The sequence below is a fragment of the Mirounga leonina genome, unplaced genomic scaffold, assembly GCF_011800145.1.
Source record: "Mirounga leonina isolate KUSES-001 unplaced genomic scaffold, KU_Mleo_1.0 Mir_173, whole genome shotgun sequence".
NCBI classification, from domain to species: domain Eukaryota; kingdom Metazoa; phylum Chordata; class Mammalia; order Carnivora; family Phocidae; genus Mirounga; species Mirounga leonina.
Window position 1 is genome coordinate 79,042,968 of NW_023270447.1, and position 16,367 is coordinate 79,059,334.

General features: G+C 39.8%; 1 protein-coding gene across 14 annotated transcripts in view; it reads left to right on the forward strand.

Moving 5' to 3' along the window:
- The window catches only part of EIF4G3 (eukaryotic translation initiation factor 4 gamma 3), a 338,415-nt gene that overhangs the window by 223,808 nt on the left and 98,240 nt on the right, over positions 1–16,367 (forward strand). For all 14 annotated transcript variants that reach the window (XM_035019586.1, XM_035019573.1, XM_035019576.1 and 11 more), the window contains one exon: positions 4–843. In XM_035019586.1, coding sequence (XP_034875477.1) covers positions 4–843 — 840 coding nt within the window. The remainder of the gene's footprint in view (positions 1–3; positions 844–16,367) is intronic.

Below are 16,367 nucleotides of genomic sequence, written 5' to 3' on the forward strand. Positions count from 1 at the left end.
CAGAAGAGAAGCCAAAACCCGATCCAGTGTTAAAGTCTCCTTCCCCAGTCCTTAGGCTAGTCTTTAGTGGAGAGAAGAAAGAACAAGCAGGCCAAACATCAGAGACGACTGCAGTAGAATCCATGCCAGAGCTTCCTCTGCCTCCATCACCTACCACTGTTTCTCCGCTTGCTCGAAGTACAATTGCTTCCCCCACTTCTGCTGCTCTAAGTAGCCAGCCAATATTCGCCACTGCTGTAGATGACAGGTGTGAACTCTCTTCCTCAAAAGAAGACACAATTCCTGTACCCAGCCCTGTATCTTGCACAGAGACATCAGATCCATCACCAACAGATGTAATTGATGATGATATATGCAAGAAATCTTGTAGTGTAGCACCTAATGATATTCCACTGATTTCTAGTACTAATCTAATTAATGAAATGAATGGAGTTAGTGAAACATTACCAGCCACAGAGAGCATTGTGGAAATAGTAAAACAGGAGGTGTTGCCATTGACTCTTGAATTGGAGATTCTGGAAAATGCCCCAGAAGAAATGAAAGTGGAGTGTGTCCCAGTTCCCATTACCCCTTCCACAGTTCCTTCCTTTTCTCCATCTCCTCCAACTCCTCTAGCTCCTCCTCCTCCCACACCAGCCATTGTTCCTGCTGCTGCCACTAATGTTAGTACTGCTGGTGTTCCCACCGCAGTCCAGAGGGTCTTAGAAGAGGACGAGAGCATAAGAACTTGCCTTAGTGAAGATGCAAAAGAGATTCAGAACAAAATAGAGGTAGAAGCAGACGGGCAAACAGAAGAGATTGTGGATGCCCAGAACCTAAGTTCAAGAAAGAGCCCTGGCCCAGGTAAGCTATTGTGCCATTAATTATTTTATGCTTGCTGAACATGAAAAAGAAGCAGTGTTTGAGTTATTTTTTAATTGGCTACTTTCCTTGACTTCCAGAAACATCAAATGAATGCTGACATTCGTAGTCTGATTTCTTCAATGGTGTGTTTATGTTTTAGTGCAGCCTGCAAAAGAGTTACTCCATTGTCTAAAAATGCAAATGAAATTTCAAATATACAAAATGCCTCCAAGGTATATGTCACTGTACATGTGTTTTTTGTTTTTCTTTTCTTTTTTTTTTTTTTTTTGCCTGTTCATATGAGTCAGTTCCTCAGTGGTTAATTTAGTAGCTTTGGGGCTGGAAACCAATTAAAACAAGCATACTCTATAGTCCTTAATCCTGTCTTCTCAAAATTTTAGAACCCAGTCAATCCTAAACATAAAGGGATTCATCTCTTCTTTAGTCTGGGATTTAGAAGAATAGCAATCACAATGTTGAAGTTTAAACTAGTTCTGAAAAATGAAAGTGCCCTCTCTGATTCACAGAGAAATTTAATGCTCTTCGTTTTTTCCTTTAGAGGTTTCATTTTTTCTTGGAATACTAATTTTATCATTATTATTGTCAAAGTATTATATTCTTCCCAGTTCAAAATTATTTAATGTAGCATCACCTAGGATCTTAGGAATATTGGATTTTTATAATTTTTTCTGAAGATTTTATTTGAGAGAGAGAGCGCACAAGAGAGAGTGTGCATGAGCTGGGGGGAGGGGCAGAGGGAGAGGGAGAAGCAGACTCCCCCCAACATGGGGCTCGATCCCAGGACCCTGAGATCATGACCTGAGCCGAAGGCAGATGCTTAACCAACTGAGCCACCCAGGTGCTGTCCCTTTTTTTTAGAGAGGAAAAGGTGGGGGGAGGGAGTGCGAGGGAGCTGAGGTGTGTGGGGAAGTGACAGAGGGAGAGGTAGAGAGAGAATCTTAAGCAGGCTTCACGCCCAGCATAGAGCCCCACTCATGGACTTGATCTCCTGACCCTGAGATCATGACCTGAGCAGAAATAAAAGAGTTGGACGCTTAACCGACTGAGCCACCCAGGTGCCCCTGCATTTTTATAATTTTAATCAAAAATTATCTAAGGCTTATCAACTAGAGTCATTAGCCCATAAGAATATGGCCCATAAGAATAAGTCAGCATAGCCCATCTGGTGCAGTAGTGCCCCATGCAGCATAATTTGCTCTCTGTATACCTCTCAGGTTAAATTATACAATTAGAAAATTGCATGCTTCCCCAGCAATTGTTCTAGAAATGCACTGGGTGGGGAGGTTTTAGTCATCAGCATCCTTGGTGTTTATTGTCTTTTTTCAGCTGTCTAATCCATAGGGAAGCTTAACAAATCAAGAACCCGATTCCTAGTTTTAAGATCTAGCTTTCCTACATAGCTCAGTTCTTGAGGCAGTTTCCTCCTAAATTTCTTAGGGGGGTTGTCTGGTTCCTTGGAACAGTAGAACATCTAGTTCAACATAGTGCAACAGTGCAAGGTGGTGGGGACAGGGAGTAATTTATCATAAAGTTTGTAAATCACCTGCTTCCTCAAGAGACTGGCCTCCATCACATCGGAATTCATGGTGTCATTACTATTTGAGGAACCTTCTTTCTTGGTGGGGTGATGACCTGGGGCTTTTTGAAAAAACAGTTTGGACGTAGCTACAGGTGAAAGCCCCCCAAGGAACACCCCTTTGTTGGAGAACAGGAATTTGTTTGACCCTTCATTATCTCCCTTCACATACTCACCGGTGAGTTGTCATCCAACAGCTAGTGATGTGGTAGTTCCAAAATTAGGAGAAGCTATTGAAGACAAATGTTTAAAAAAACAAAAGACAGAAAGAAAAACAAAATAATCATAGGTAATACAAGTCATAGATACAAACCATACCTGAATCCTGAAATAAGTAAAGAATGAGCCCACACCAAACTCATACTTCCACTCATTTCTGACATTGATTTTTTAAGCAGTATGTCAGTTAGGTGGCCTGATATTTGCAAGACAGTGCCCAGGGATAGCTGGACAAACAAATTTTAGGGCAAGTAATTTTCATACCATGGATCCTTTTTTTTGAAATGCCAGTACTCTGGGAATTAGTAATATAAGTCCCTAGCAGCTTAGTGAAGGAATGTAGATACTTCAGCAGCAACCAGAGGATAGCTAGAAAAGAACGAACTCTCTTTTGCATGATTTAGGGGTGAGGGTAGAGGTCGTAATGTCAGGAAGTAAAGCGTCCTGGCACTTTTCTAGTTTTATGATTTTTTTTAACCTATAAATGTATTATATATAATAAGAGAACTAGAAGTTCTGTGATAGCCCTTGATTTCTTATACTCACTCTTCAGAATTCAAAGTAAATGAACCTGAAGAACCCATGTAAATAGCATTTTTTAAATTATAAAGCTACCAAAAACATTCCTGGCCCTCTCATTTCTATAGAAATGTTTTTCAGTGTTGTTGCCACAAAAGTTAACATTAAAAACTTAAATTATCATCACTCTTGAAGATATATCCATTTGAAGTTGTCCTGTTCTCAATGACTACAATCTTATTTGCACTTACTCATTTAGTACCTCATTTACTTTGAGAGATTATTAAATCATAACAATTTGGTTTGGATATCAGTCTTTTGTTGTTGACTTTTTTAAAAAAAAATATTAATTTGAGAAAAAGCAAGAGCAGGGAGAGGAGCAGAGCGGGAGGGAGAGGGACAAGCAGAATCTGCACTGTGTGCAGAGCCCCCCCATCAGGCTCCATCCCAGGACCCCGAGACCATGACCCTAGCCAAAACCAAGAGTCTGACGTTCAACCAGACCGAACCACCCAGGCACCCCTGTTGTTGACTTTTGAGACTAGGTCTCCCTGTGTCTGCCTGAGGGTAAAGCACTTTAAAGCTCGCTTCAGAACACATTTGCTTTTGACAGGTGTGATGCATAAGAATACTTAGGAGTTGGTATAGAGATACTTGTTTAAAGCTGTAACATCAGACATTAGGCATATAGTCCCTTTTCTTCTGCTGGAAAACATTTTCTTGCAACTATTCTAGATCATATTTCTGACTGGAACAAAATGCAGCAATTCTGGATGCTTAGGTGTTGAAGAGCAAGCCCTGTGAAATGAGAATTGTGTTTATGTTCAGTGTACTCTGAAAAGCCTCAGAGATTGGCCAGACTTTTACTTAGTTCATACGATCGGTTCAGGAATTAAATGTGCAGAAATCTGTATTGGATATTTCTTGAAGTCTTAGGGGTTTTATTATGGTTTTTGTGTACTTGTTGGGTAATAAAAGAGAGTTTCAGAACTTGTGGAAAAACATTCCCCACTCATCATCCAGTAGTTCATTTTTACATAATTCCCTGAATGTGTGTACTATGTAACGTGCATGCCGTGTGACATGAACTTTTCACTTTGGAAAATAATGAGTTTAGTTTTTTTATTATCTCTATTTGATTATAAAAGTATTATTTGAAATTCCTTTGGCAGAGGGACATTTCTGATCTTTCAACTTATTGTGTCTTCTGGCTCTTGCTCATAGTGCATTGTTTCTTCGTAACATCTTATAAATTTGTTCCATGAATTCCTCTTCAGCAAAACTTTGCTGGATGTACACTGTGGGCAGGTCATCCCAAAGCAGGTTTGTGTTTGCTTTATTTACCACGTCTTGAGGAAAACATTAGCTAGACCTTAATCTGAGTTTAATGTCCTAAATCTTTCATATTCCAAACAACTGTGAAGGCATTCCCTGTGGATACTATTTTTCAGGATGACAACAGTCCCTTCCCATCTAGGTGAAACCAAGTGTCCTTCCTTGTCTTTACTCTGTGTTGGTTCACTGGTTTATTTTGTTCTCTTTTATTGTTCTGGCTACCTTTTCCCTGAGGCTGTCACTCTGTTTGGAGTCTCAGGGCTTTTTGTGAGAACCTCAATTCCAAGTCCTCACTTCGCTGGGATCCAAGATCTTTGTCTCCCATGTTGATATTAAAATGTAAGCTCCTTGCTTTTAGAGACTGGCAGAGCATCCCACATCCCCGGTAGTGTAGTGACTACGGTAGTGGCAGCAACTCACCTTGTTCATGTGACTTCCAGGAGTTTCCCTTATATTCTTGGAAGCTCAGCTAAGGTTGAGGATGGTTCCCAGATTCTGTAGGTTGCAAGATGAAAGATCTACTTCTCAAATGGAGGTACGTTTGTATGTTTTGGGAGTGTTAATAAAATACTGATCCATACGGCCAGTAACATTGCTGTTCTCTCTTTTGGTTTTGATTCACTTGAGTATAAAAAGAGCAGAGTTTAGCTCAGGAAAATATGTTTTAATAATAATCCTTGATTTATTTTCACCTGTGAGAATATTCACAGTACCTTAAAAGAAAGAAAACATAAGCATAAAAGCAGAGAAATAAAAGCCTTTCAGTTTGGGTAGACTAACGTGAGTCTCATGTTGTAAAACCATGATCTGAAGGTCAGCAGCAGGAATTAGAAATCTGAAATTTATTCTTGCCCTTGCTTAACTTACACCTTCTAAGAAATATTTGAAACATCCCTGGAATATTTAGTTTCTGTGGCTAAAAACAGATCACCTGTGATTTGATGTCCCACAAGCCTAATCCCTCCCTTAATCTACGCCCTTACAATTTAATTTCTCATGTTCCTCTAGAGAAAATATGTTCTTATTTATTTATTTTTTTTTTTTTAAAGATTTTTTTTTTTTTTTTTAATTTGACAGAGAGAGACACAGCGAGAGAGGGAACACAAGCAGGGGGAGAGGGAGAGGGAGAAGCAGGCTCCCCGCAGAGCAGGGAGCCCGATGTGGGACTCGATCCCAGGACCCTGGGATCATGACCCGAGCCGAAGGCAGTCGCTCAACCGACTGAGCCACCCAGGCGCCTCTGTTCTTTTTTTTTAATTAAAGATTTTATTTATTCATTTGAGAGAGAGAAGAGAGAGAGAGAGCACGAGCAGTAGGGGGAGGGGCAGAAGGAGAGAGAGAAGCAGACTCCCCGCCGAGCAGGGAGCCCCATGCTGCGCTCCATCCCAGGACCCTGGGATCATGACCTGAGCTGAAGGCAGAAGCTTAACCAACTGAGCCACCCAGACGCCCCTAGAGAAAATATGTTCTGAAACCTTATGTGCGGGACTTCTTACATGTTCCTGGTTCCATGTTAACTATGAAAATCAATAGAGCAGTTTTTAAAAGAAGGGCTTTTGGCTTTTGGCTCCCTTTTTCAGAGGCTTGAGTTTGAGTGATCCTTAGGAATAAATAAATTAAAATGATTGACTTTCTTCACCTTATTTATAAAAATACTTGAAACAAAGCTGCCTAGAAAGTACATTTCTGCTGTGATTCCTACTTTCTTGTTTCTCTTCACAGTGAAATCTAAAGCATTCTCTGGAAAATACTGGGGTGGGTCAAGTTCTTTTATTTATTTATTCATTCATTCATTCATTTGGGAGAGAGCAAGCAAGAGTGTGAGCCAGTGGTGGGGGTCAGAGGGAGATGTGGACTCCCCACTGAGCAGGGTGCCCAACGCAGGGCTCCATCCTGGGACTCGATCATGATCTGAGCTGAAGGCAGACATTTAACTGACTGAGCCACCCAGATGCCCCTGAAGTTCTTTTTATTCTGCAGAATGAACCCAGACACCTAATGGTGTAACGTACTAACAGATTGAAGTGCCACGCCTTCTGGCAAGCCCCTTGTACAATCCCTCATCTTCATATGATATACATTTTCCTACTATTTATAGTAGTTCATTTCTTTGCAACATGAGTCTCAAAAGTTTCATTCGTTGGATATTAATGAACTTAGTCATACGTACCTCCATGAATAGACATGGATTCTTTGTTCAGAATTCAGCCCACTTTTCCCCAGACTTACTAATTTACTTTCAAAAGAAACCATTGTGCTTACCTCCTTCCAGACAGAGTAATCCAGACAGCTTTGGGGATTGCTATTCTCTGTCAGGCAAAAGAAAGCGCTCTCTCCAGGAAAACCTAGTCTTGCTAACAGTGTTTTCTTCTTCCAATGCTGATCTCCACCTTGCACACAGCAGTCTTGAGAACGGTTTCTAATACTTTTGACAAGAAAATTTTCCTTACAAGTGCAAAAAAGGGTCCCAAATACATTTTCTTCAATATATATCTTTTCTCTATTTACTGTTGCTGTATTAGTACTTGCTAATTTTGTTGCAATCATAATAAAGTGTTACTTTTTAAATTTTTACAGAGCCTTTTCTCAGGCATTAATCTTATGATTTAAGCAATTATTCCTGGTATAGAATTGTTCTATTTGGCTGATACAAAAAATAAGCCATGCAGTGTCAAATTGGGTTTCTCAGAGTCATAGGAAGAATTACAACTCGAGCCTTCCTTTACCTCACATTTCTGTTATTTTTTTTCTTTTTTTTTAAAGATTTTATTTATTTATTTGTCAGAGAGAGAGCACAAGCAGGAGGAATGGCAGGCAGAGGGAGAAGCAGGCTCCCTGCTGAGCGGGGATCCCGATACGGTACTCCATCCCAGGAACCTGGGATCATGACCTGAGCCGAAGGCAGCTACTTAACCAGCTGAGCCACCCAGGCATCCCGCTGTTATTTTTTCTAACATGCTTTCCATATTACTATAAAGTTCTTTGAATATTTTTGGGATTTAGGGGCTGGTGACCCATGTTCAGAAGGAGATGTGGAAGCCCACCTGTTTCAACTATACAAATAGTTAATGAGGGCCTACTATGAGTCAGTCGTTCTGGGCACTCAAAGTTTCTAAGAATTGAGGAATCCAAAAGATCTCTGCCCTTGTAGTATGTTAGAAAGTTTTTTTTGTTTTGTTTTATTTTTTTAAGACTTTATTTTTAAGTAATCTCTGCACCCAACGTGGGGCCAGAACCCACAATCCCGAGATCAAGAGTCGCATGCTACACCAACTGAGCCGGCCTGGTGCCCCATATGTTAGAATGGTTTAAGTGATATAAAAATAACCACGTAGGGAAAGGAATGTTGGAAAGGCAGCAGGTTTTAGTGTTTAAATAACATAATCAGAGTTGTAGTCTTCAAGGAGTATGAGATTTAAGCAGAGGTGGAAGAGAATGATTATCTGAGCTATCCTCTTATGAAAATCTGTGGTTTTCCTACCACCTTTTCCTTTTGAGAAACATAAGTTAGGTGTACCCCATCTTCTCTATTCCTAAATTCCAGAAGGCAGAGTACTAGTGGATAATACCTGCCACTGTGAATGTAGATTTATCTACCAATTCATGCTCTCTGCCCAGTCATTCCTATATGACTTGCCTTTTATAAAATCCTATACTCAGACCAACCCTCCTCACCCTCAGCAGATGACCTTGTGTCTTTGTGTAGACTATTGAGTGCGTTAAGTATGCCTTTTTTAACCTTCTGCTGGAGCTACCAACCTGACCCCATCCAAACTTTCTTTTTTTTAAAAGAATTTATTTATTTGACAGGCAGTGAGAGAGGGAATACAAGCAGGGAGAGTGGGAGAAGGAAAAGCAGGCTCTCTGCAGAGCAGGGAGCCTGATGTGGGGCTCAATCCCAGGACCCTGGGATCACGACCCGAGCTGAAGGCAGACACTTAACGACTTAGACACCCAGGCGCCCTTCCATCCAAACTTTCATCGGAGTCTCTTAGTTGTTCCTTACAGTCTCTTATATATTCACTGCCTTCCCATAGACTTCTTTGTCATTGTAAATCTGCTGAAGTTTATCTCATAGTGAAAACACACCCTCAATCCTACACATCCATTTAGCTGTCATTGAAATTCTCTTCCTTGTCCCATCCAGGCTTCCCAAGAATAGTTAATCATTTCTGCTACTTCTCTGTTCACTCTCAACTAACATCATCTGCTTTTTGCTCCCAGCATGCTATCTTACGGTCTTTTTACCAAATGTAACACTGCTTATTGCTCTCTTCTTTTTTTTTTTTTCTTTAGTAGGATTTATTGCATATAATTTCTTTGCAGTTAAATTCACTCCCTTTAGCATTCATTTTTGTGAATTTTTTTTTTAAAGATTTTACTTATTTGACAAAGAGACGGCAAGAGAGAAAACACAAGCAGGGGTAGTGGGAAAGGGAGAAGCAGGCCTCCCGCTGAGCAGGGAGCCCGATGCAGGGCTCGATCCCAGGACCCTGAGATCATGACTTGAGCCAAAGGCAGTCACTTAACCAACTGAGCCACCAAGGCGCCCCTCATTTCTGTGAATTTTGACAGACACATAAAGTCATGTAATCACTACCAAAGTCAAAATATAGAACAGTTCCATCACCAAAGACAATTCCCTTGTATTTGGGTCATGTTCTAATTCTGTTATCATTCAACACATTCTTCACGGTTGATTTCATCTACCCTGCTGGTAGATGACTTCCAAATTTTTATCTCCATACTCACCTTCTCTTCTGAGTTTCTGTCTTCCATTTCCTGTTGCCTGTCATATATCTCCATTTGGAAATCCCAGAGCCATCTCGGATTTAACATGTCCACTATAGCACTAATCACCTAGTTCCCTAAACCTGTTTTTTTTTTTTTAATGTTATGTTAATCACCATACATTACATCATTAGTTTTTGATGTAGTGTTCCATGATTCATTGTTTGTGTATAACACCCAGTGCTCCATGCAGAATGTGCCCTCTTTAATACCCATCACCAGGCTAACCCATTCCCTCCAACGCCCTCCGCTCTAGAACCCTCAGTTTGTTTTTCAGAGTCCATTGTCTCTCATGGTTCATCTCCCTCTCCGATTTCCCCCCCCTTCATTCTTCCCCTCCTGCTATCTTCTTCTTCTTTTTTTTTTTTAAACATATAATGTATTACTTGTTTCAGAGGTACAGATCTGTGATTCAACAGTCTTGCACAATTCACAGCGCTCACCATAGCACATCCCCAGTGTCTATCACCCAGTCACCCCATCCTCCCACCCCCCACCACTCCAGCAACCCTCAGTTTGTTTCCTGAGATTAAGAATTCCTTATATCAGTGAGGTCATATGATACATGTCTTTCTCTGATTGACTTATTTCAATAAGCTCAGCATAACACCCTCCAGTTCCATCCATGTCGTTGCAAATGGCAAGATTTCATTCCTTTTGATGGCTGCGTAATATTCCATTGTGTATATATACCACATCTTCTTTATCCATTCATCTGTCGATGGACATCTTGGCTCTTTCTACAGTTTGGCTATTGTGGACATTGCTGCTATAAACATCGGGGTGCACGTACCCCTTCGGAACCCTACATTTGTATCTTTGGGGTAAATACCCAGTAGTGCAATTGCTGGATCATATGGTAGCTCTATTTTCAACTTTTTGAAGAACCTCCATACTGTTTTCCAGAGTGGCTGCACCAGCTTGCATTCCCACCAACAGTGTAGGAGGGTTCCCCTTTCTCCACATCCTTGCCAACATCTGTCATTTCCTGACTTGTTAATTTTAGCCATTCTGACTGGTGTGAGGTGATATCTCATTGACCTAAACCTGTTCTTTATCTCAGTTAATGGCACTGGCTTTACATAAGCTAAAATCCTAAAGCCACTGTTGATGGACTTATTCCTTGAGTTACTCATCTTTTGTGTATAATCATTTAACAAGGTTCTCTGATTTTTACCTGATGTGGTTGTTGAATTTGTCCCTTCCTCTCCTTTTCCTGCTCTCACTGCCTTAGGACCTCTCATGTCCCTGGCATGTCCAGTTTTGCCCCCCTTCATGTTCATTCTCCACCAGGCAGTACCTCTTTAAAATAGAGATCTGACTTTACCACTCCTTTTTCATATCTCTGCTTAAACCCTTTAGGATGTTGAGTGGTATTCGGGGGCATTCACCTTCAAAACAAACTCTACCCTTCTACTTTTTACTACAAGATCTTGTTATATTTAGTTATAGTAACAATCTTCTGTATATATATGCATAGGATCTGTATGTTACTTTTTGTGTATTTGGTTAATCTCAACACTGAAAGTATTGTCAGTCAAGATCAAGACAATAGAGTCAGACACTCCTGCACCTTAGCCTTTCCCCTGTCTGTCTCTGTGACCATGGGCAAGTTTCTTAACCTCTGAGTTTGTTTTCTCATCCAGAATTTGAAGATGATAATTGTATTTGCTTCATAAAATTCTAAGAAACATAAAATGTGATATATGTAAAGCACTTAGCACAGTGTCTGACACATGATAAGCACTCTGTAAATGTTAAATATTAATATTTCTATATTCAGCTAGTATTTGGGGACCAAATGTTCCCTTTGAACTATACTAATATTACACAGAATAAATGGGTGTCGTTATCACTGTCCTTAGGAATTTATGTTCCAAAGAAGAGAAGCTCAACAAGATGATACCATCTCAGAAGTTCTTAATTAAATCTTGAGCATGGAATGGTAGAAAGTCCTTCACCGTAGTCCCTATGTGTGCATAAATTTGATTAGAGGCTTTTGTGCCCATTATATCATATCATTTAACCTTCACAATGGCCAGTCACCTCTCATGGTAACCTCTGCTGTCATTTGGAAGGGAGGAGGTATGCTTAGAACAGTGAATTTTACCAGGATAATCTGTATTATTGAAAAGCTTTAGGCATGCATTTAGGGAGAGGATACTAATAACATTAACTTCCTATTTAGGACAGGAATAGAAAATTAGGAAGAAAAGCAGAGAGAGAAAAAGGAATGGGAAAAAAATGAATAGAATAGCCCCAAATTGGAAACAACCTAAAAGCCCATCAACTGATGAATGTATAAACAAATAGGATGTGTGTGCATATATAATATGGAATATTATTCTGCCATGAAAAGGCATGATGTACGGATACATGCTACAACATGGATAAACCTTGAAAACATCAAGCTAAGTGAAAAAAGTCACAAAAGACCACATATCGTATGATTCTGTTTATGTGAAACGTCCAGAATAGGGAAATTCTTTGAGACACAAAGTAGAATCATAGTTGTCAGAGGTGAGGAGATGGGGAGGGAGTACTAATGGGTATAGGCTTTCTTTTGGGGATGATGAAAATGTCTGAAGTTAGATAGTGGTGATGGTCACACAACTCTGAATATGCTGTTGTGAGATAATAGAAAATACATATATTTATTTTAAAGAGTTTATTTGAGAGACAGAGTGAGCAAGAGAGAGAGCGCACGAGCAGGAACACAGAGAGAGGGAGAAGCAGACTCCTCTGCTGAGCAGGGAGCCTGACATGGAGCTCAATCCCAGGACCCTGGGATCGTGACCTGAGCTGAAGGCAGACGCTTAACTGACGGAGCCACCCAGGCACTCCAATAGAAAATATATATTGCTCTCTGTCACTCCTTACTGGCACAGAGCTCCTAAAACCCGTGTAATTTACTAAGTGATAAGAACACTAGGAGCATCTCTTGTTCGAATGTTGGTCTTTTACCTCCATCGATGACACAGGGCTCCTAAAAGCCTTGTAAATTTCTAAGTGATAGCACTAAGATTGTCTTGATCTACTGAGGTGACTCTAGGTAGGCTCTTAGATGGCTCCTGGATGGCTCCTGGATGGAGGCTGGTAACCAGAAAGACCAAATCATTGGAAGTTTGGAATTTTCAGCCCCATCCCCCATCCTAGAGAGAAGAAAGGAACTGCATATGGAATTAGCATTTGATCATACCTATGTGAGGGAGCCTCCATAGAGTCTCAGGGATAGGGGGTTCAGAGAGCTTCGAGTCCGGCAACCATGTACACACCAGTAACGAGTAATGTACTCCAACTCCAGGGACGGAAGCTTCTGCACTTGAGACCCTCCCAGACCTTGCCCTGTTTATTTATATCTCTTCATCTGTCTGTTCATCTGTTCATTTATGTCTTTTAATAAACTGGTAAATGCAAGTACATGTTTCCCTGAGTTCTGTGAGCTGTTCTAGGAAATTCATCGAACCTGAGGAGAGGGTGGTCATTGGAGCTTCTGAGCTATACTGGTCGGCCACCTGGGCTTTCGACTGGCATCTGAAGTAGGAGTGAGGAGAACAGTCTTGTGGAACTGAGCCCTAACCTGTGGGATCTGACATCCTCAGGTTGATAGTGTTTGAATTGAGTTAATTTGTAGGACACCCAGTTGATGTCATGGAGAATTGCTTGTTATGGAGGGGAAAACCCCATATATTTGATGACAAGAAGTGTCAGAAGCAAAGTGTTCCAAGTAGTAAACGAAACACACAATAGGAAATAACTGAGTTTTTCCCTACAAAGGGAAGTGGAAAGACTGGAGTTTTTCCATTACAGCTATAAACAACTGAATTGTATATTTTAAAAAGGTGAACTTTGTAGTATGTTAACTATTTCTCAATAAAGCTACTATTTTAAAAAAATGAATAGTAGGACTTTGAGTGGTTGTGTCACCAGCATATATAAGGATCTGTCAGAGGCATCAGCCTTAGAATTTAATGCTAAAAACCCTGAAGCTAGAAATGAATCCAGTTAGGGAAGTTATAGCTTAGAAATATAGGAAATAGATTTCAAAAAAACATCATAATCAACAGTACCAGACGTGGAGGAATGTTGGGGTACAACCCAAAACATTGTCTTTTGATGTATTTTATGTCTGAGCTATGAATTATTTTTACTCTATCTTATTGTTTTGCTAGTAGCTATGTCTTACCTGAGTGTTCTCAGCTAGGTAGCGAATGCACCACTGTAATAGCCATTCTAGGGGCATTGTTTGATGTCACAAATATGGAACACCTGACTGGGCTGTGAGAGCAATGTCAGTATTTATGGATGAAACACATAAGACATCTGTGTTTTAGAAGTAATGATTCTGCATTTCCTTAGTTCTTAGTTAGCTTAGTTCTTGTATATTTTTGCCTCAATTGAGCCACTCTGGGTAAATCCTCCCACAGCTTGACCTTTCTTGCCCTTCCAGCTGTCCATCCCATTCTTTATCCATCGACCTGTTCAATCCCCTTGCCTTTCTAGTCCGTTTCAGAGACTAGCAGATTATTACCCCAGCTATCACAGCTCTTTCTGCTTTGAGACTTTTCTTGGAAACTCTCTAGTAAAGTCTTCTAGAGAAAATAGTTTCTGGATATATCTATCCAAGAGTTGTTTAGACAGTTGTTGTTTCAAAGGTCTAAGATCCAGACTCTCGGGTTAGCCTTCAGCTAAGGCTCTGTGTTGATCCTCATTTCTCCCTAATTTTACTTTGTTTTGGCCAGTCCTTCACACCTGTTTGTTAGGTGCTAATTCCTACGTTGTTGCCTTGATGCTCTCTTCTCAGCCTACAACATACTAAAGAACCTGTTGACAATTTGTTCAGTATGGCTGTCTTCACAAAATTTTCTATTCTGATAATTCCTCGACTCTTAACACCTAAATATAATTCTGTCAGTTCACAATATTTGGGAACTCCATGATCTTACAGAGAGACAGATGTGTAAATCTAGGATGGGTAAGGTAAGGAAATGAGGAAGTACATCTGTTAGGATGTGTTTTATTACTCATAGTGGCTCCTCCAGATTAAGGCTTCAGTAGTCTTGGGCACTTTGCAAAGCACTGGCAATGTGGTCTCACTGATGATCAAATGGGAGGGTGTTTTTTTTTATCCATTTTCTTGCATATTCAGGGCAATGAGCCTTAGTGTTGTATTTAGAGGTGAAAAGCATTTAGTAAACAGAAAGGTAGCTACTTGTGTTGAAGTCTATTGTCTAATTATCTATTTGTGCTGTAGTGATTGACATTTCTTCATCTGTGCTGTACTTACCTTCAATTGTAGTCTACTTTGATTATGGTAGCGATGATACAAAAGCATTTGTTAAAATGCAAAAATGCCTAGGTTAATGCAGAAAGAGCAGTAAAATACAATACAGACACTTAGAAAATATGCTGATGGTCTCATTGGAGTCATCTTTGCTCTTACTGCTGACAGAATTGCATATGCACTGTCCTCTGACTTTTGGGAACAGATCTTTTCCTTAAAGTCACTTTGCCATTTTATTTTCCTCATGACTTGACATACTATGCCATATTGGTGACAGACAAACTGTTCTTCACACTACCCTCCCTTGTTTAACTCTACATCCTCTCATGCTACAAAACAAAAGACTTATTAACCAAAATGTAAATGAAGTTGGAATTCAGAGGAGAAGGTGCAGGAACAAGCCAGAGTTAAGAGGCAGGGTGTTGTATTGGGAAGACAAGGGCTGTTCAGTTACATCTGTGTTTTAATTGTAGCTCCAGCCTTTACTGTTTCTGGGGTTGGGGCAATTGAGTTAACCTGTCTGTATTTCAGTTTTCTCATCTCCGAAATGGAAATAATATAATACTTCCTATCGCACAGAAGGAGACTGAACCAGTGTTTATTGTTTTAGACAGAGACATTAACTTTGGATTGAATTTTGCTTGCAGGGCATTTATTCATTAACAGATTTTCAGTGAGCATCTACTGTGGTGGGTTAGGTGCTATATTAAATGGTGGATATACAAAGGAGACCAATAAGATGCAGTCTTTATCCTCCAAGGGTTCAAACTCTAATATTGGATTCTTAACTTGTGTCCATGCCTTTGATTGTGTAGAATAGCAAAGACACATTAAGTGTGTTGGTAAAAATTTTTAGTGCTGGTGGGGCAGGAAATGGTCCTGCAAGGTAGAAGGTAAATTCGTAGCTTGGATATGCTTCAGAAACTACAGAAACGTGTGGCCTTAAAGATTGTGAAGTAGATGATTGCTAGTAGTGGATTTATTCTCATCCAAGTGAATCCATTTTATTTTTTTAAGTTTTATTTATTTAAGTAATCTCTACACCTAGCATGGAGCTCAAACTCATGACCCCTAGATCAAGAGTTGCATACTCTATTGACCAAGCCAGCCAGTCTCCCCCAAGTGAATCCATTTAAATATCTTTGGATCTTAAAGTTCCACATTCATAAGTTTTTGAGTCATTATCAAAAAAGAAGACTTTTCCTTGCCTTAATTTCAGAATAATTAAATGCATGTTTTCTTTCATGGTTTTTGTGTTGATATTGTTTGTAAAAACAACACATATTCATTAGACAGTATTCATTATAAAATTTTGAATTGTGCCTTGGCAAAAAGAAACAGGACAGTGGGTATGTAAAAGGTTAACCTGTCTGCAGAGTACCTGTGAGTTAAAAAAAGGAAAAAAAGCAACAATCTAATAGAAGATTGAGTAAATAATAAAAATAAAAATTCATAGAAAAGAATAGCCCCCCATAAAAAAGAAAGAAAACAAAAGATGCCCATCCATTATTGAATGGGAAATACCATTTTTTAGCTATAATATCAAGTACCTGTGAGAAGGGAGGAAATACAACACTCATGTATTTGTACAAGAGTTACTTTTACCGTTCTGGAACTAAATCTGGCAAGAAAGTAGTAAAATCTCTTTCAAGAGGAATTGTACATACCTACTCTGGAATATTGTACAGCTAATACATGAATGAGATAGAACTATGTGATAACCTGGAGAGATTTTCATAATAAATTAAGGAAAAATAAAGCATTTTGCAAAATAACTTT